This window comes from Homalodisca vitripennis, chromosome 1 (assembly GCF_021130785.1).
Source record: "Homalodisca vitripennis isolate AUS2020 chromosome 1, UT_GWSS_2.1, whole genome shotgun sequence".
Classification (NCBI taxonomy): Eukaryota; Metazoa; Arthropoda; class Insecta; order Hemiptera; family Cicadellidae; genus Homalodisca; species Homalodisca vitripennis.
In genome coordinates this window covers 55111322-55133349 of record NC_060207.1, presented here as the reverse complement: position 1 = coordinate 55133349, position 22028 = coordinate 55111322, and the positions used below count along the sequence as shown (strand labels likewise).

The window sequence follows — 22028 nt, the reverse complement described above, 5'->3', positions numbered from 1 at the left end:
TGTACCATTTGCGTCTTGTGAAAACAAAGCAAGGAATCTCAAAAGATACGCAAGAGTAAACATGCTGAAATGTTTGGTTATTGTGACCAGTCTGTTTAATAACAATAATCTATAGTCACTGATAGTTCTAATCGGCTTATAACATTAGTGGCATGTTTGAACCAACAACTTTTTTTATAAAATGCCGTCAATTTATTCAAATTTGTTGTTTAAGAAAACTTTACAGCTTAATGGCACGTAAAGAGAGAAATTAAAGTTCCCTATGCAGCAGACGGCCATCTTCGGCCATCGAGTTTGTTATAATCACCTAACTCTGGACTATCATTACACAAGAAGGGATTTCGTCTGCCTTCGTGTAATTTGTTTGATGATCCTCACAGTGGCAGACTACTGCGGCACTTTGTAAACTCTACTGTAGCGCCACACCACTTGTAATTCTATTACCTCTGGCCAATTTCCATACGAGCTTGTGGCTCCCGTCTTTCGAATAGTTCACAAGTTAACAAAGTAGTTTAGCACTGTATATACCTCATAAACATAACCTATCTAAAACTCATCCGTCAATCTCCAGGGCTCTTTTATTTTAAAGTAAATAATAGTACAAAAAACTAAAGTCCATATTTAGTTTTTTATACTATTTTAATGCGACCAAACAATAAAATAGATTATTTAAGTAATATGCTAAAAGACACCCACATAGGTGTCCTGCACTGTAGACGTGCAGCTCAAGATGCAGTCTGAACGACAGTATCAGCACGATCAGGCGATGGCCAGCTATTGATCACGCCCTATGCAGCATTAGCATTTCTCTCTGCTCACGTCAAAGATAAAGGGGAAAGGGTAGACGCCCAGTGCACATTGATTTTTTGTACTTCCTCGAATAATTTTCATGTGCATTAATATAACAATTCAGATTGTATTGCAATTAAATTTTCTGAATTGGTTTTAACAAAATTCGCGTCTGGACAGTTAGCACAACTGAGTTGTGCTATTTCGATGTGCGTTTGAGCGATTTAAACTAAACTCTCTATATTTTAATATGATAATCAAATGGGAAGAAACTGAGCCATTAATATTCAAACCCCGTGGCATTGACCGGGTGGGATCGTATTCAATCAATTATCAATGTTGTAATAGTGGCAACACTGGCGGTCCGTCGATTGAAACCTCATGTCCAACTTTGATGTTTTACACCATCTGCTGACATCAACTGTCAATCATTGACAACAACAACCATCAATCGCTTAAAACCATCAGATCAATAGACTACAGATCCCCGGCCCTTTTTGTTAAATGCCTCTTATGAAAACAAGTAGTAAAGTGCTTAATAAATGATTTTCAAGTTTTGATACAAAGAAGAATTTGGCGACACAATAAAATACATGTTTGTATGAATAGAACTTTACAGAGGGGCTCTTCTGACATGCTCCCAGCCAGACTTACTCGTAATCGCCGGGGAAAAACCTCATGATGATAAGATATCAGTGGACTCTTGACCTGTAACTTGCCTGACAATTTCCTAACAGGCTTAATTTGTTGTTACCGATTATGCTAGTTTAATAATGTCAGACTCGTTGAAAATTGAAAGAGTTTTGATCAATTTTGCACTTGATTGTGAAAATAACTTTAAAAAAAAAGATGTAAGGAAAGTAGCCGTTCCTATTACTGTATATACTACTATACAATTTTGGTGGTTTCGTCCCAGTTTGGTTTCGATAATGCTAACAGCCCTCTACCAGCGAGGACAAATTTTTCACTACCATGACAAGATTTAGCGAGCACAGAATTGAGATGCCTCTCTGAAATTAGGCCTAATATGGGAAGAAGGTGATGTTTGCATTGTTATAGGATAGTAACATAAGATGACATCAGTATGGCCCACGGTTTAAGATGCAATTAATATATTGAGTACGGAACGGGGGAAGACCGTTTTCAGAAGATAAAGTGTCAACGTTCACAATATGTTCTGAACCACTAAAGAAATAATCTTTATGTATCTACTTACAAGGTAAATGTGGATGTGGAATCCTAACCAATTCTTATCATACAGTTGAAATAAGAAGAATATTCGACTACTGCAATCAGGAAAAAAAGAGACTTTATTTTGCTATTTACGTTGTAAATGGAATATACTAGGCTAAATGTTTTTCAGGATCCCTCGTGTATTAGACAATTAAATAGTAAAACTTTCGCTCTTCTTTATTTCAATGATACTCCACTACTTAATTATACTGCAAACAATTCATTATGAAACGTCACCATACAAATACTATCATACCAAGGGTGTACAGTTTCCGACCAGTACGAAAATGATTATATTTTTCAATGCAATTTTAAATTAACATGTATGTAATTTTCTCTTGAACATTGCATAGCGAGATGGTGTTTAAAACATTTAAAATATTAATTCAGGATATTAAAATACTTACAGTTTTAAATCTACCTACATTACTACACAAATTTGAACACTTTTAGTTTAATATTAGCCTATGTGTATACAACACAAATTGTTTATTAAATGCACGTAAATGTTTTGTTAAGTATAGATAGTAGCCAACACTTACCTGTTATGAAAACAATATCTTAAACCCAATTACATTGAATGCATTCAGAAAACTAGGTCTACAGCTGTCAGGACTAAAGTAACATCAATGTAGGATGAACCATCGTTCCGGAATTCCAAAGTCAATAATCTATCTTTGTAGAACTAGCACACTGCAATATTGTCACCTTCCGATCTCTCTCGCCGACATACGTCTCTCGCGAATCTTTCCAATCTTTTCTCTTTGCCTTGTTGTGCCCTTTAATATGTTTTTAAGACAAAATTTTCTTTTGTGCAAATGTATTGGGTAAAATATTTTGAAATCAGTATTTAAGACTTATTGGTTCTAATAAACGAAAGATTAGTTATCTATGAAATATCAATATTTAAGACATCTGGTTTATACCCGTCATGTCACAATTTCGTCACCAATGTGAATTCCGATAATTTTAGGTTTAAACTTAAGAGAAGTACGAGTATATAAACAAGAATATCAGAGACTATAACTATTACATGAACTTTCAAAAGAGTTACCAATGTTGTTCTGAACGCAAAACATGTTTTTTAAGACGTTCGGTAGCTTGTGGGTACGGAAAAAATCCTATTACTAAATTCACCTAATACATTTTTAAGAGCCAGCTGTACGCTTTTAATGATTTATTGTTTATATCATTGCTGGTAACAGAATAAAAATTATAAAAGTTTTTGAACTGTCTCGTTATAAAAAATCACGCGCGATAATGAATTGAGTCGTATAAATCATATAATAATTATATGTTAATGACTTACTATTATTAATGATAATAATAGGACAAAAAGAAGGTGATTGACGTTTAACAATCTTCTTACAGAGAGAACCTAAAGGTTGTTTCATTGAAGCAAACTCCTAGTCACCGCTTCCTGTTTTTAGCGTTCGGTAATTAATTATTGTTAAGTTTCACGGTTAAGTGGCAAGTAAGATAAATACACGGTAATCGCATTACTCACACTTCAAGAACCGCAAATTTTGAATCTATTAACCCGTTTTGGTCCGGCGAAAGCTATTACATGTTCTGGACAACATAATGAATGACGCGAGCACACACGTGTTCACTACGCGATGACAGCGGCCACTTTAGAGAGTGGAGTGGGTGGTGTCGACTCGGCCACCGTGCGGCCTTCAGCTCTATAGGTGATACTCGCCTTCGGCTCGCTGGGGGCTACGCCCCAGGCCCCAAAGTAAACGCTTGCAAATTCGGGGATAAGCGGAATTCGGTGACTGGTTAAGTCCGGACATTAAGTAAATGACAAGGGATTTAAAAATTGACCTTTTTCATAGATTTTTTTCCGGATTCGTAAAAACTTTTGACTTTGAGGGCCATTTTGCGGTTAAAACCGTTAGAGATACGACAAAAAGTGACTGGACCTTTCTTGTTGGAAATTTAATTTTGTCTTTCGATTGTGCCCTCAGATCTGATCTACGACCTATGGTTTAGCCAGAAATGAGCTCGGGAGAAAAGTCTGCACGGGTCAGCTATCTTGAATTGTTTAGTTATAAACATAATAAAAACCGACCTCAAGGCAGTATTTTAAGTCGAACAGGGGGTTTAATATCACCAGGAGACTATCTAGTCAAGGCGAGAAATTCCCTGGGTGGGTGATTAATGTTAAGGAGGTTAAGACAAGAGGGGGTTTAATTTCGTCAGGATATTGTCTGGTCATATGAACAAATTCCCAGGGGGGGTTAACGTTACGGGGGATAAGTCTCCAGGGGGTTATCTGGTCATACCAGGATCTTCCCAGGGGGGGGGGTTAAGAGATTTGGTGACTGGTAAAATTCGGACATGAGGTCATGGCAGGAAATTCCCTGGGGGGGTTTAATGTTACCAGGGGGGTTAACACATCAGGGGGTTGAATGTACAGGAGGTTATCAGGTCATACCAGGAAATCCCCGGGGGGGGTTAATATTACCGGGGGTTAATGACACACTTGGGCACTTTTTTAGAGGGTATTGTGTCTGTGAACATAATAAATATTCCTCTGTCCCTATCTACTATTGACGCTTAGCTAACGCTCAGCCAACTCCCGAAGTCACTGAACCTTTTCTGTAGATCACGTGATTTCCTAAATCCCGTTTAAAATTTGTTTTGAGTTACGGACCAAACCGTTTAGCCGCTATCAAGCCCGGAATGTAAATTTTTAGGCGAAAATGTCCAATATTTTCACTTAATCGCGTTTTGCGGTCAAACTAAGGGAAATATAGTAAAAAGTCACTGGACCTTTTTTGTAGGTCATCTTATTTCCTAAATAAAAACGTTAGTCTTATTTTGACCTCGACCCAATGGTTTCGCCGCTATCGACCCCAAAAACAAAAGTTTCGCGTAAAAGTTACAACAAAATTGTACATAATCACGTTTTTCGGCCAAACCAATCGAGATAGGGCAAAAGATTACTGGACCTTTTCTGTAGATCGCGCAATTTGCTAATTTGATGGGTCAATCAGATTTGAGCTACGACCAACGGTTCGGCCGCTATCGGGCTTGAAACATTATTTTTATCGAAAAAATCTCTGGAATTTCAAATGTTCGAGCGTTTTGTCGCTTAAACCATGGAAGATAGAGCAAAAAGTCATTAGACCTTTTTTGGAGTTCACTTCATTCCTGACCATGAATTTTCCGTCAGATCCGAGCTAGCTCCAACGGTTCGCCCGCTATCGGGCTTACAAAAATTGCCTGCAGGGTGTGAAGAATGCGCGATTTTTTGGGAATTTTTTTGAGGGGTTGAAAATGAAAAATTCTCACTTTTCGGGATTTTCCTGGTGGTTACACGTGGAAAGCTATCTGTGTACCAAATTTCAAGTCTCTAACTCATCTGGAAGTAGGTTAGAATTAGTATACGTGAGTCAGTCAGTCAGTTACACATGCGGTTGTATATATATTAGACTCGCCTTCGGCTCGCTGGGGGCTACGCCCCCAGGCCCCCATGATGTACGCTTGCAAATTCGGGGATAAGCGGAATTCGGTGATTGGTTAAGTCCGGACATTAGGTAAAGGACAAGGGATTTAAAAATTGACCTTTTTCATTGATTTTTTTCTGGATTCGTCCAAACTTTTGACTTTGAGGGTGTTTTGCGGCTTAACCGTTAGAGATACGACAAAAAGTGATTGGACCTTTCTTGTCGGAAATTTAATTTTCTCTTTCGATTCTGGTGTCCGATTTTAGCTACGACGTCTGGTTTAGCCAGTACGGAGCTGTGGAGAAAGGACTGCACTGGTGGGCTTTTGTGAATTGTTTAGTGTAAATATAACAAAAAACCCAACCCTGAGTCATTATTTTTAAGTTGTTTAGGGGGTTTAATTTGCTCAGAGGTTTATCTTGTCATGCCAGGAAATTCCCGGGGGGGGAGATTAATGTTAAAGGGGGTTAAGATATCAGGGGGTTTAATTTAGTCAGGATATTTTCTGGTCATATGAATAAATTCCCGGGGGAGGGGTTAATGTTACAAGGGGTTAATGACACACGTGGGCCTATTTTAGAGAGTGTTGTGTATGTGAACATAATAAAAAATACACTCTGTCCCTATCTATTATTGAAGCTTCACTAACGCTCAGCCAACTGCCGATGTGGAAGGGGGTTTTTAGTCACTCGTTAACGTAGAAATACAAGGTCAATCTCTAAACCAACATGAATCGCACTAATTATAGTTGCATACATCTAAAACACCTAAAAATGATGACAAAGAATTTGTCATTTAGTGCATTTATCAGGCTTTACGGATAGATAAAACGACAGAATGCTACTGAACCTTTTTTTAGATCTCTAGATTGTCTAGTTATTGGATTTAAGTTATGACCAATGGTTCGGTTGCTACCGCCTCCAGAAAACAATAGTTTTCACCTAAAAAGTATAAAATATTTCCTTTTAAACAGGTTTTTTGGCCAGACCATTTAGGATAGGGCCAAAAGTTACTGGACGTTTTTTGTAGAACACATCGTTTACTAAAACTTATTAAATGGACATGTTTTGAGCTACGACCAAACCGTTTAGCCGCTATCAAGCCCGGAATGTAAATTTGTAGACGAAAATTTCCAAATATTTTCACTTACTAGCGTTTTGTGGACAAACCAATGGAGATAGAGTAAAATGTCACTTGACCTTTTTTGTAGATCACATTATTTCCTAAATCCAACCTTTGATTTATTTTGACCTCCGACCAATGGTTTCGCCGCTATCGACCTCAAAAAACAAACTTTTCACGTAAATATTACAAAAAAAATTGCACATAATCACGTTTTTCGGCCAAACCAATGGAGATAGGGCAAAAGGTCACTAGACCTTTTCTGTAGATCGCGCAATTTGCTAATTTGATGGGTCAATCAGATTTGAGCTACGACCAACGGTTCGGCCGCTATCGGGCTCGAAACATTAATTTTATCGAAAAAATCTCTGGAATTTCAAATGTTCGAGCGTTTTGTCGCTTAACCATGGAAGATACAGCAAAAAGTCACTGGACTTTTTTTGTAGTTCACTTCATTCCTGACCATGAATTTTTCGTCAGATCCGAGCTAGCTCAAACGGTTCGCCCGCTATCGGACTTACAAAAAAAGGCCTGCAGGGGCGAAAAAATGCGCAAATTTTCTCGAATTTTTTTGAGGGGTTTAAAAAGTAAAAAAGTCCGGTTTTCAGACTTTTCCTGTTGGTGACACGACAAAAGGTACCCGCGTGCCAAATTTCAAGTTTCCAGCACTTCTAGAACTATGTTAGAATTTGTATACATCCATCAGTGAGTGAGTGAGTGAGTGAGAGTGGTTTCACATGCGGCTGTATATAATATAGGACTCGCCTTCGGCTCGCTGGGGGCTACGCCCCCAGGCCCCCATTTGGGTGTTGGCTAAATTCGGGGATAAGCGCGTAGTTCGGTGATTGGTTAAATTCAGACGTGAAGTTTCCAAATTTTATGTATCCGTTCTCGAGAATCTTACGGGTCGTAATGCTTCGCTAACGCTCAGCCAAAAGATGTGTGGTGTATAATATTAATCAATTGATGTGGTAGAAGAGTTAAGTTATGTGTTCGTGAAATTTGGAGACAAGAAGAATTTTGGTTTTAACCAAAAGTCAGAGGACGTATGTATACCATAGTTTAATTTTCCGGATTTACCCAAAACTTTTGACTTTGAGGGCGTTTTTGCGGCTTAACCGTTAGAGATACGTGAAAAAAAGTGACTGGACCTTTCTTGTCGGAAATTTAATTTTGTCTTTCGATTTTACCCTCGGATTTGAGCTACGATCTCTGGTTTAGTCGGTACAACGCTTAGGATAAAAGTCTGCACAGGTCAGTTGTTGTGTAAACAGATATAGTGTAAATCAATTTAAAACTACCTTTATCAGATTATTAAGTTGATCAGGGGGGTTTAATTTAATCAGGAGTTCATCAACCAGGAAATTCCCGGGAGGGGGTTGTTAAAGAAGGCGTGGTACTTTTCTAGTAAATTTGTGTCTGGGCACGAGGAATTTTTATCAAAATTAACGTTGATCAGAGGGTTTAAATTACTTCGGAAATTATAATTCCCACGCCAGAGTTTTGACAATGAACTAATATTTCATAAAATTAAATAGAAAAACACTCTGTCCCTATCTACTATTGAAGCTTCAATAACGCTCAGCCAACTCCCGATGTGGAGGGGGGTTTTATTCACTCGTTAACTTAGTAATACAAGGTCAATCTGGAACCAGCATGAATCGCACCAATTATAGTTGCAAAATTTAAAACACCTAAAAGTGACGACAAAGAATTAGCCATTTAGAGCATTTATCAGGCTTACGGAAAGCTAAACGACAGAAAGCTGCTGGACCTTTTTTGTAGATCCTATTAATAGCTACTTACAAAAAGTTTAACATATAAGCTAGGGCCAACGGTTCGGCCACTATCGAGCACGAAAAGTAAGTTTTTAAGTGAAATTTTAAATATAATCACGTTTTTACGGCTAAACCATGGAAGATAAGAGTAAAAAGTCACTGAACCTTTTGTGTAGACTGCATTATTTTGTATTCAAATCATATGTTTTATCTGGCCTATAACTAACTAAGATTTTATCTAAAAATATAGCCCAGAATACAAAATCTCAGGTAAAACTCAAAAAATCAAAACTTTAAAACGCGTTATGCGGCCAGACCGTTGAGGATAGGGCAAAATGTTACTGAACCTTTTTTGTAGATCACGTCATTTTCTAATTCCCGATGAAGATTTGTTTTGAGCTACGACCAACCGTTTAGCCGTTATCAAGCCCGGAATGTAAATTTGTAGGCGAAATTAATTTCCAAATATTTTCACTTAATAGCATTTTGCGGACAAACCAATGGAGATAGAGTAAAATGTTATTAGACCTTTTTTTTAGATCACATTATTTCCTAAATCTAACCTTTGATTTATTTTGACCTCCGACCAATGGTTTCGCCGCTATCGACCTCAAAAAAAACAAACTTTTCACGTAAATATTACAAAAAAATTGCACATATTCACGTTTTTCGGCCAAACCAATGGAGATAGGGCAAAAGGTCACTGGACCTTTTCTGTAGATCGCGCAATTTGCTAATTTGATGGGTCAATCAGATTTGAGCTACGACCAACGTTTCGGCCGCTATCGGGCTCGAAACATTATTTTTATCGAAAAAATCTCTGGAATTTCAAATGTTCGAGCGTTTTGTCGCTTAACCATGGAAGATACAGCAAAAAGTCACTTGACCTTTTTTGTAGTTCACTTCATTTCTGACCATGAATTTTTTCATCAGATCCGAGCTAGCTCCAACGGTTCGCCCGCTATCAGGCTTACAAAAAATGCCTGCAGGGGTGAAGAATGCGCGATTTTTTGGGAATTTTTTTTGAGGGGTTTAAAAGTAAAAAATTCCGGTTTTCAGACTTTTCCTGTCGGTTACACGGCAAAAGGTACCCGCGTGCCAAATCTCAAGTTTCCAGCACTTCTAGAACTATGTTAGAATTTGTATGATCTGTCAGTCAGTGAGTCAGTTTCACATGCGGCTGTATATAATATAGGATTCTACGAGCAGATAAGCCACACAATGCTGAAATCTGTTGTCACTCGGTAACGTCTTGGCGGCGCGGCGCACTATCTGCCGGCGAACTACAGAGAGAGTAATTATAAATACTGTACATTACACAACACTGGTAAACATTTTCTACCTAGTACACTCTATATATAACGAGTTAAAATTTTTCCTTTTTATTTAAATTCAAATCATAAAAATGAGGACACTTGAAAAAAGTTTAAAAGGTTTGACGGTTCGAAGTTAAAATTTAGCATGTTATAATGCCGGACAGAACAGGCTATCCCAGTATTTATTTATGCTACACATTTTCTGTTTGTAAACTCACACTCTTCCTTACCACGCAATAGCTCCCGTTCAGCTGGTGATTGATAAATCACGTAATCACTGATACTAGACGTAACTACCAATTTTATATATGTAAGTTTCCTGCGGCCACTTGAAACGTACAGTCGATGCAGGGCCAGTACATTTGGTAAAATTATTTTTCACTCAAAAATCTCATAAATGATTAATAATGTGTGGCATAAAGTACTACATGCCAAGTATCAATAAATAATGCATATTTATATGTAACTGGACCTTGGCAACTCTAAGAACGGGTCGAACCCCCCATGCTCCATCATAGTTACCCATAAAATCAATTATGCTAAATATGTTAGAATTTTATTTTTACTTTTCACCCTAAAGTGAATAGAGATTTTATTTAAACTAAGAGGAAGCTATGTCCCAAGTTTCAAATATCTAGGAACTGTCTATCGCACGGACAGACAGACAGACAGAGAGACAACGACATGTCGGGTCCTTAATAAATGAGATGGCAATAATCGTCAGTTCCACAACATGTCGTATGCAGTTACTAGGAAAGAAAATATACGTTTAGTAATTTGTTAGTGCCGACGTATCTGTCGCCTCGGATCAAGTTATCGAGGTGGCCGAGCGGCTGTTTACTCACACAGCAGGGCGGCGGGTACACATTCAGACAGGACGTCAATTAGCTCTCCGCTCCCCACCCCGGTCACTCTAGCGTACAAGCACGGTGTAAGCCACGATTAGTAGCCGTGGTCCACTTTGTTCCACCGGCTTGATGCTGACGAGCTGAATAAACATCTCTAAAATAAACTAGGGAATCAAATATGAGCAGCACATCAATCACTCACTTCCCATAAACATTCAAGTATTACAAGTATTACCATGCTTAGGAGCACAAGAGTCATAATTAATAGTAACTACGATTAGTAGCCGTGGTCCACTTTGTTCCACCGGCTTGATGCTGACGAGCTGAATAAACATCTCTAAAATAAACTAGGGAATCAAATATGAGCAGCCACAAGTCACTTACTTCCCAACATAAACATTCAAGTATTACCATGCTTAGGAGCACAAGAGTCATAATTAATAGTAACTACGATTAGTAGCCGTGGTCCACTTTGTTCCACCGGCTTGATGCTGACGAGCTGAATAAACATCTCTAAAATAAACTAGGGAATCAAATATGAGCAGCCACAAGTCACTTACTTCCCAACATAAACATTCAAGTATTACCATGCTTAGGAGCACAAGAGTCATAATTAATAGTAACTACGATTAGTAGCCGTGGTCCACTTTGTTCCACCGGCTTGATGCTGACGAGCTGAATAAACATCTCTAAAATAAACTAGGGAATCAAATATGAGAAGCCACAAGTCACTTACTTCCCAACATAAACATTCAAGTATTACCATGCTTAGGAGCACAAGAGTCATAATTAATAGTAACTACGATTAGTAGCCGTGGTCCACTTTGTTCCACCGGCTTGATGCTGACGAGCTGAATAAACATCTCTAAAATAAACTAGGGAATCAAATATGAGCAGCCACAAGTCACTTACTTCCCAACATAAACATTCAAGTATTACCATGCTTAGGAGCACAAGAGTCATAATTAATAGTAACTACGATTAGTAGCCGTGGTCCACTTTGTTCCACCGGCTTGATGCTGACGAGCTGAATAAACATCTCTAAAATAAACTAGGGAATCAAATATGAGAAGCCACAAGTCACTTACTTCCCAACATAAACATTCAAGTATTACCATGCTTAGGAGCACAAGAGTCATAATTAATAGTAACTACGATTCGGAAGTGAAGAAATATAACATTTGAAGCGCGTCTAATAGTATGATATCGTAACTTTAAAAATGTTTATCTTCCATTCTCGTATAAATGCATGCTAACGTTAACACACATCTTTGGCGCTTGGATATTGCTCTCCCTCCCCGCCCCCAAAAGACATTCGACTTTTAATGATCATATATCCTTCTGATAACGACTGCTGTTTTGACATCTTCTAAGAATATAATTGGGGGCTCGTCGTACGTTGTTTGTACATTTTGTGCATTTACGTCACTGGAAAAATGCTGCCTTTTAAACTAATTTCCCCTGAATTGGTAGAACTATTGATGTCTCCCAATAATACAAAAATCTGCTCATGCCTAGTTATTCAAGAAGTAGATTTAACGACTTTTTGATGTTGAGTACTTCCCTCCATTAAAAGTGTAATATGAATACTTTGTTCCAAAGGTTCTAATAAAGTAACTCAACCAAACAACGATAAATGTAAACAGTATTTTTACAAGCTCAAGCTCAAATGAAAATGAAAAATCTGAAAAATTTGGAATTAGAAAAAAAAGTTCCCATATTAAACCATATACAAACAATTTACATCAAATGCCGAAATCTAGAAATTTAAGTCCAAACAGCAAATATACTCGTGTTCTTGTAAATAATCCAAACTTCGTAATAAAAACCACTAATTTCCTAAATATAATAACCCGTTTAATTCCCGTTATCGAATTTGTAATTGATTGTAAGCAGTGTAACATTTTAAAATCATGTTTCTTTGACTAATTTTGTACCTAGAAAATCTATTCAAGATGGCAAAAATAATTCATTTAACTTTTGCTGAAAATAATTTTGACAATTCTTAGGCAAGACCTATTTCTATTGTAAGTATTGAGTTCTTTACACGTTATAGGCATTTTAATTTTAGGTAAAATTAGTCCAAAGAAGAACGTTAAAGAAACGTTATACACACATCTGTAATGTCTGCCCGGCAATCAAACTACGACGTCCTTCCGGTATTTCAACCTATTCGACAGGTGAGCGTCAAAGTGTCCAATGGTTGGATACATTTCTAAAACAATAAATAAACTCTCAAGACCCAATGCGTACTGTTAGTCTGCTGTAAGTGGTAGCTCCAGGGAGGCGGTTGCAGCCCCAAGAGATTGTAAGGTAGAAGCGGAGGTGATCAATACACGAGAAGGGAGCTGGCAGTTTTCGTGTCTATACAGTTACATGGCTGCTACGTTACAGCTATTGGAAAACATTAATGTTTCTTCTTTCGTTACTCTAATTACAAGCACCAAGCTTGGTGAGCTTTTATTTCATTATTTTTGCCAACTTAATACTTTATTTTACGTTGTTGTATTTGTTTATTTTATTGCATCACACTTGTATTACAGTTTGAAAATGTCAGACTCAAAGCTTTTTACACTACTCAAAAATAAATATATTTTTTTTATTTGTCTTTTTCTATTTCCTATTATAAACTGAAAACACTATTTTATAGAAGCATATTTCTATATCTGAGTTTATTTGCAATGGTTCTCAAAATTGCATTCCTATATTAAATTGGACTCGTGATACGTGTAAGGTAGTAGTTGAAGTCTTGTGAGCAGGTTATTACAGATTACAGCTATATGAGAACTTTATACTGCAGCCCACTGTAATGTTGTCAATATTATGTCTCTAAACTAATGTTTTTAGCATTTAGAATTGTATTTTTTATTTGAATACACGCATCAAACATGAACTTTGATTAATCAACGAATAAAAACTCTAAACCCGTTTTTCCACCTTTTCCAGTGAGAAGAATATCTCGACAATCCTTTATAATGTGTAATATAGGACACTAAATTTCCTTACACCCTATCTCTTTAACGCGTGATTATTATTGTTTGACCCTTACTCACAACATTATGACAGATTTGCATATACGCTGCAACACACGATCTTGACTGACTCACACGAACCAATACTATAGTACCTAGGAAACTAAGGGATCCTGATTTAGTCAGTCCATTGATATTGAGGAAATCTTAGATTGTGCCGTTGAGAGTGGGGCATGGGACCCGGAATAGTCCCCTTAGCCTTTGCCCTTTTGCCCCTCTACCTCCTTTCGATAACACCCTGTTCGATAACATCCTGTACCTTTAGATAGGAAAGTAATTTTGCAATCTATTAAAAAATCATATAAAAAAATACAATTTGAATATTGAAAATAATTGAACACCATATTGGATATTATTGCAATACATGATAATTAATTTAACATAAGAACATATATGTACAGGAATGGTCTAGAAGAAGGAAAAATGTATTTTTTCAAAGTTATTCATAATTAGATAATCATTCTAACATGATTAGCTGATTGTTAACACATCTATATATTTCCAAAAACATTTTTAGACGGGACTATATGGATATGACAATGTACGAACTCTTTGTGTTAGTAAAGAACTGTAATCGGTTTACAAAATGACATCTTCAAAGTATTACTTCCAATAATTACAACTTACTAGTTTTATAAAATTGTGATTGGTAATTTGATATAAATACAATTACAATGCTTTGGTCCAATAAGCGATCCTACAGTCACAGAATAAAGCAATTAAAATTATTTAAATAATTTTGATCCGAATTGAGGTTAGAAGTGGTACAATGACTAAGACAAGACAATATTGTCGAAACTAGTGGCGCAAAGAATGGAGGGATTCAATATTGTCAGAATGATAGAAACAAGTTTAAATATACTCTCGAGCTAGGCCAGCTGACTCCTTGACTCTTTAAAACTTTGGTTTTGTTCAAATCCATCTATATAATTCACTTTTATTACTGAATCGACCGTACTGTACTACGACTCATGTCTTTAAAATTTTTATTTTTCTATTTATTATAATGTAGTTTACCAAATGTTGTTACTACAATAATAAAAGTTTAATGGTATTTGTTTATCCATGAAATTAAAACTGACCATATTTTTTACAATAACTAGTAAACATCATAATAATTTGAACAGTTTTTCGACTAAACGCACAACTTTAGTACTATTTAATGATTGCAGATTGTACGACATTTCAATGAGTTAGCAAACAGACGACGAATGTCTAGAAAATATTTGAGTGTTTAATATTAATAACTGTAACTAAAGAAAAATAACGAATCGTTGGTCCAAACTCGTTGGAAGACAAAGTGCGTCTAAGTTAGACGTTGAACCGGCGACCCACAAAACATTTGATAATAACCGAGGGGTCCAATTAAACCTCTCAATAAACCAAATTATAATTGCATTGACGTCCACAATTAACCTTTAATGTCCAAATCAAATAAATGTACATATTTCCTCCAATGAAAGGATCACTTTAGGTTAGAATCCGTTGCGATTGTAAAAATATAGGTCAGGTCACACCCAAAACAATAATGATACGGATAATCGCGTTTTGTAAACGTGACCGCTGTTTGCCCACAGTCACTGCAACCTGATAACCCTTTGTTAACAAGGCGAACTGGCGTGTTATCTCGCTATCAGCATCTCGACTGTCGTCAGATGGGCCAACGTCTTCGCCCAGGCGTCACCAGTTTCCCACTCTGCCGCCAGACGAGAGCCAGTTTGCATGCTGTAGGGACACAAACTAGTTTTCATGAAAGCGATAGAGGAAGTTCCCCTTTGAAAGCAACTGATCGTCAGCCGCTAGTTTGATGGGGATCGAAATGAAGTAGGCCTACCTGTAGGGCCAAAAATAAACTGAGAGAAAACTTAATAAAAGTTACATTATCGTCATTCCATGACATAAACTTAAAACCGCTTCTATTGTCCAAATATACACTCTTCATCTTGGCTGACGCTGATTATTAACATATCTACGGTTGGTTTTAATTCTGTTAAAGTAAATAAATCATCGACAAAAATTGTTTGTTTCATATTATTAACTGTTTAGACTGCTGACAATCGATTTCTTCCTTGATGGACATTCTTCGACTGAAAAGCACATTTCACGAAAAGCGTGTTTGTACGTTTGATTATAAAAGGCAAACTGGCTTTCGGCTCAGGACTAGACAACACGTTAGGGTCTCCTGATTTTATCCTAGACTTGTGATTTACTCGCATCATGTTTATCTTGGCTATACCAATTATAACTCCTAAAAACACATAATGCACCTAGTAGTACAAAATCTCATATTAAAAATTCAATACAGTCTGGGTACTTTTGTATTATCTGAAGACCACTATTTTAGGAAGAGTTTTTTGCCGGAGACGTAAAACTACATTATTAGAAAGAACACACTTTATCTTATTTACTTTGAAAATTACATGTCGTTATGAGAGTCGGTTCTTTTGTTTTTCCTCCCAAAAGGAAGCGACTTCGGCGAAAAGGATGCCACTCTGTCCCTATTTACTATTACGTACTCTCTCTTACGTACATAGAAGACGTCACAAAACGTTTTTAGGTAGATTTAAGTTTATTTTAATTGATATGATATAATAGGTCTAATGTTGTATATCAGTGCAGTATTTATAAACAACAAAGATTTATTAATATTATTATTAGGCCTACGTAATTGGTCAGTAAAATAGTATATGCTGGCACAATACAGTAATTGTCAATAGCGTGAAAACACACAACAGGAAAAGTACTCGTGCAAGACAGTGTGATACAAAAAAGATGCACGCTGCAATCAGAGGTGTTGTGCGGAACAATCAATGAAGTACGGCATGACGCAATAGTTGAGGCAGTGCAATCACTCGCGGTCTCACAGTCGAGTGGTAACCGGACTGTATTGTTACGTGCTGCAAATTATTTTATCGCTATAAACTTCGGCACCGAAAATATAACTGCTAGAACTTTCAAGGGAATACATGTGCTGTATCTGTATACATGTGCGCGTACACTCCTAATTATGTTAGTCTCTATTTTGGCTACATATAACTATAAATTTTAGGTTATTCCAAACTTTTTATTTTATTAATTTCGCACCTTAAGATATAAAATAAATCATCCGGTATTTTAATTCGGGTTTTGACGAAAGGCAGTAAAATTTTGACCTATACCGTTAAATTTTAAATTCTTGTTTATTAGAAATGGCTACTAGCTACTGGGTTTACTCATTACGTGAAATAATAATTACTTATATATCCTATTAAATTAAATTAAACAGTACCGTACTATTAACTGATTTGCAGTGTGATGTGTGATACATATTACTAAGTGGTCTATTAGGAATTGTATTAATAACCCTATTAGCACATAGTATCCCTAGTATTTCTTATTCCTTACTACATAACGAAAATAAATAGCCAGGTTAAATGTTAAGATTATTTTAATTTCTTAATTAATTCAAAAAGTATTTACATTTAATCCAATTGACATCGATATTAGCAAAGGTAAGGCGTGATAATATAGTTATAATGATTATAATACATGAAGGCAATTTCTGTGAACAATCCAGTGCCCTAGAAATTAAACCAAAATCGGCTATCGACATTTCAAAATAAACTAAATATTGTAGTACTATAGGTATTGTAGTCTAGGCATTGTAGTCTAGGCATTGTAGATATACAAAATTGGAGGTTAGTTCTTGGCGTGAGGAGGGATTGGGTTGAAACTTCCCAAAATTGCCATAAGAAATGCGTTTAAAATAACTGTAAACTACTCTATTATGAGTTATTCTGCTATTGGAAAGCACAGTTTACAATAGGCGTTCTGGTAATAGTTTTTAAAAACTCTTAACGCTCAGCTTGTCACATGTGTACTGGCTAAATGTGATTTATCTTTCAGCACAATAGTTAGAGAATACAATTATCTAGACTCTATAGAGACTTAAAATTGCATACGAAACTTAATCTTTACATCGTTAATTGTGGTGTAGTGTAAGTGTTATTCGAATACGGCTAAAGATAATAAGTTATTGTTATTCCTAATAAATCGAAGCCTTCACAACTAGACAGGTATCGCTATTACAATTACCTTAAGAAACAATCTAGAAGTTCAAGAAGATATTATAACCACTCCAATATGGGTAGACAGATACGGAAAAGATGCCACTTATTAGTTCGATGAGGAATATAAAGTAGTAATATAGAATAATATACGCTATGAGGAGATTTTATTTGCATTTTTTTATTACCAGTGGTTTGGTTTTGTACATTTACTTAAAATTAATTCAAAGGAAGTAAAATCGTTGTTATGGTAAATCCTCCAGAATAGACAGAAGTAAGTAATGGCGGCAAGTACTATGTCAATGAACGCGTCATCTGAGTCACAAGCTGCCAGACATGTTTATCCTTCGGAATAGACTGAAGTAAGTAATGGCGGCAAGTACTATGTCGATGAACGCGTCATCTGAGTCACAAGCTGCCAGATATGTTTATCCTTCAGAATAGACAGAAGTAAGTAATGGCGGCAAGTACTATGTCGATGAACACGTCATCTGAGTCACAAGCTGCCAGACATGTTTATCCTTCAGAATAGACAGAAGTAAGTAATGGCGGCAAGTACTATGTCGATGAACGCGTCATCTGAGTCACAAGCTGCCAGACATGTTTATCCTTCAGAATAGACAGAAGTAAGTAATGGCGGCAAGTACTATGTCGATGAACGCGTCATCTGAGTCACAAGCTGACAGACATGTTTATCCTTCAGAATAGACAGAAGTAAGTAATGGCGGCAAGTACTATGTCGATGAACGCGTCATCTGAGTCACAAGCTGACAGACATGTTTATCCTTCAGAATAGACAGAAGTAAGTAATGGCGGCAAGTACTATGTCGATGAACGCGTCATCTGAGTCACAAGCTGCCAGACATGTTTATCCTTCAGAATAGACAGAAGTAAGTAATGGCGGCAAGTACTATGTCGATGAACGCGTCATCTGAGTCACAAGCTGCCAGACATGTTTATCCTTCAGAATAGACAGAAGTAAGTAATGGCGGCAAGTACTATGTCGATGAACGCGTCATCTGAGTCACAAGCTGCCAGACATGTTTATCCTTCAGAATAGACAGAAGTAAGTAATGGCGGCAAGTACTATGTCGATGAACGCGTCATCTGAGTCACAAGCTGCCAGACATGTTTATCCTTCAGAATAGACAGAAGTAAGTAATGGCGGCAAGTACTATGTCGATGAACACGTCATCTGAGTCACAAGCTGCCAGACATGTTTATCCTTCAGAATAGACAGAAGTAAGTAATGGCGGCAAGTACTATGTCAATGAACGCGTCATCTGAGTCACAAGCTGCCAGACATGTTTATCCTTCAGAATAGACAGAAGTAAGTAATGGCGGCAAGTACTATGTCGACGAACGAGTCATCTGAGTCACAAGCTGCAGACATGTTTATCCTTCAGAATAGACAGAAGTAACAAAGTTTTACGCTGCTTTGTTTGTTACATTTAATAAATAGACATGGGTAGTTTTTAATTCATCATTACATTATAACTTTTTCAGATATAAAATCATAGCTAACTATAATAGAATTTGAAATACTTATGACGTAACTCGGTTCGATATTAGTTCTTTATTGTTCGGTAATTTAGATAATCAGAAATATCTATGATTCGACTGTCGTGGTGGCTGCTAATAATAATACTGCTGCCAATTTTTCTTATTTGGATAGTAATTAACAATTGAACAAATTTACCAAGAACCCTTTTCTATGATATACATCACGTGCGTTTTTCAACCTCTTTCGAATAGGCCTAATAATCAAAAAGAATTTTATAATTTTAAATAGCCTACATATTTAGCATTTGACGTTAAAATAAATAACACGTTCGGTATTCATTAATTCAGTATAAATGATTTAATATTGAGTGTGCTTTTTTGATTCTATAATTAGATAAATATTCAACCGTTAGTAAACGGGTAACATATATTGTAAAGTTTTAATTTATATTCTCCTGTAGTAAGTAATTTTAAAATCTATCATATTTATTAAATGGTTCACGATAAAACTACCAGAACAATTTTACTGTTATTTTTTATTAGATTTATCCTTATTATTTATGTACAGGTACTAATTTATTGCTTTGTTTTTCGTTATGGAATTGATGTGAACGGACATTCAATAGGCCTCACAATTATTTCCATCTATGTTCACCCTATCAGATGGTTGGTGTAGAAGAATTCCCACAATAATTGTCACGATAAATGAATTAATTAGTAATTATTGATATAACAAGACAATCAAGTAGAGAGGTGCCGCGCGTGTTCAGGCCGGTGCGGTATTCTGCCCCGGGCGGCGCTGCCGGGTCCGGGTAGAGAGGTTTAGCAACCGACTCTCCAGTCAGCCCTCTTAGCTTAGTAAGATACTTGTCGCTGTAGCGGCCTTCTAAGTTACACCGCTATTTGATCGCATGAACATGGTTGCGTTGCACTTCACTTAAATTAGATTTAATGGCGCTCTCCGATGTCACCCTAGCCAAGCAGCCTGGGGGGTTATCGGGCTGTAATTGAGATAAGTCAAACTGTTGGCCGATACAGTCGTTCAACTATCGGCCTCTTTCATGGGGCTTAATTTAAACTTACATCAGTGTAATGGCCTAAAAGTGTGCCAATAAACAATATTATGTGATCTGGTCTCAGCAATTAGTTCTTTCATGGGTTTGGGCGTTCAGAATTCTTATTTTAGGAATAAGATGAATGATTATTGCCACAATATTGGCCTGAATGATTATTAACCATAATATTGGCCTTGTATAGAAAGATACATTTTGTTTTGTTCCTATACATTTTGTATATAGTAACTAAGTTGTACCTTTCCTAGTATATTTCATTAATTGTAGGCTTACTCAACATTCAGTAGCCTACCTATAGAGGGTAAAGTGTGTTTATTTTATGTTGTTTTAAATCGAACACCAATGCAACTCTACCATGTAAACTAATCTTTCACAAATTTATAAAATTGTATAATGATAGTATCATGCTCCCTGATAACATTTCTGTACAATAGAAGTAATTTAATTTTATATATAATATACAATTATAGGCAGTTAATTACTATTAACTATAGGCTACTATTTTCTGGGTTATTAATACCACCAAACTCTTTAAAATAGGCACAAATAAAATAACTTGTAGTCTTGACCAATCTTATAAACTGCCTAATCCTGAATAAAGTTATCTGGCAAAAGTATTAAAGCAACTTACTTCGTGGTACGTGGAAGTAATAGCCTATTTAACCTTTAATTTAACTTAAAAATGATTGAATGAATCTGAACTTACTCAGTAACAATAATATGTCAAAATCTAAATGATAGTAAATATTTAGTAATATATAATAACTAAAAATTTGAAACTTTTACAGGAATTGCGTAAATGAATTATTTTGGCAAAACGAATTAGCTTAATGAAATTCCAGTTACTACATGTCACCCTCTAAATACATTTAAAACTGCATCTCTAATTTAATCTGAACATTACACATTTTATAATAAAGGTACTATAATCAATATTGCATAAATAAAATATAATTTTATTGATAAACTTACCCCCGATCGGTAATCGCCTCCATCGTGTTTTCTTGCCCTTCTTCCCCATCTATGAATGGAAGGGCGGCCGAGTCAGAGTCATGCGCACACACGGACACTTACGGATCGCACACCATACAACATCTGGATCTGACTGAAGACGAGCCGCGGCAGCGCGCGATATATACGACACTAGAGCTCTCTATGGGGCACCGCTGGAACTACTGAGCACTTGCACTCTTTTACTGCCAATAGACACTAACTTCTCACTCTGTCTTTATAACCTAGCTTATACCGAATGTTTCAATGGATATTATTAACGCTTTACAATTCAATCTTTTGTTAATGCAACATTGAGTAGACAGATATTTCGAACGAACAAGGGAAAATTGCAAATTGAATAAAACAATTGATGTATTTGTGTACATCTTAAACACAGTTAAATTATCACGGTAAAAAGCTATTCAGCAAACAACAAGAACGCAGTTAATAAATGAACAGCTGATTCTTTTATTAGTATTATTTTGTTTTTAAAAGTGTGAGGTGTTTCTACTGGACCATATAAATCTCTTTTTTGTAAGAATTAAATACATATTGTATACAATAATTATTTATACAGTGACCAGGAGGTTCGAATAAATTAGTTGTCTAAGCATATGCCTTTACAATTTTGTCATAACTAAAATAGAAAGAAATGTTTGTATTTACGCCAAATAGGTATATAGTATTTTAAAAACCATGGTACTCAAAAAATTCAAACAACATTTCTGTTTACTGTAGCTTAAGAATAACAGAGTTATAAGACACCGACTATGCCGATCTCTACTCAAATCTTTCTGAATTATTTTCATATAGTTTTATTTACATAGTGCTGGTATCTAA

The 22028-nt window shown here is 36.3% G+C and overlaps 1 protein-coding gene across 1 annotated transcript in view; it reads right to left on the bottom strand.

The window, feature by feature from the left end:
* LOC124361663 overlaps window positions 1-21393 on the bottom strand; it is a 126342-nt gene extending 104949 nt beyond the window's left edge. The window contains exon 1 of the mRNA XM_046815628.1: window positions 21168-21393. Coding sequence (XP_046671584.1) covers window positions 21168-21216 — 49 coding nt within the window. The 5' untranslated portion in view covers window positions 21217-21393. The remainder of the gene's footprint in view (window positions 1-21167) is intronic.
* Window positions 21394-22028: the final 635 nt, after the last annotated feature.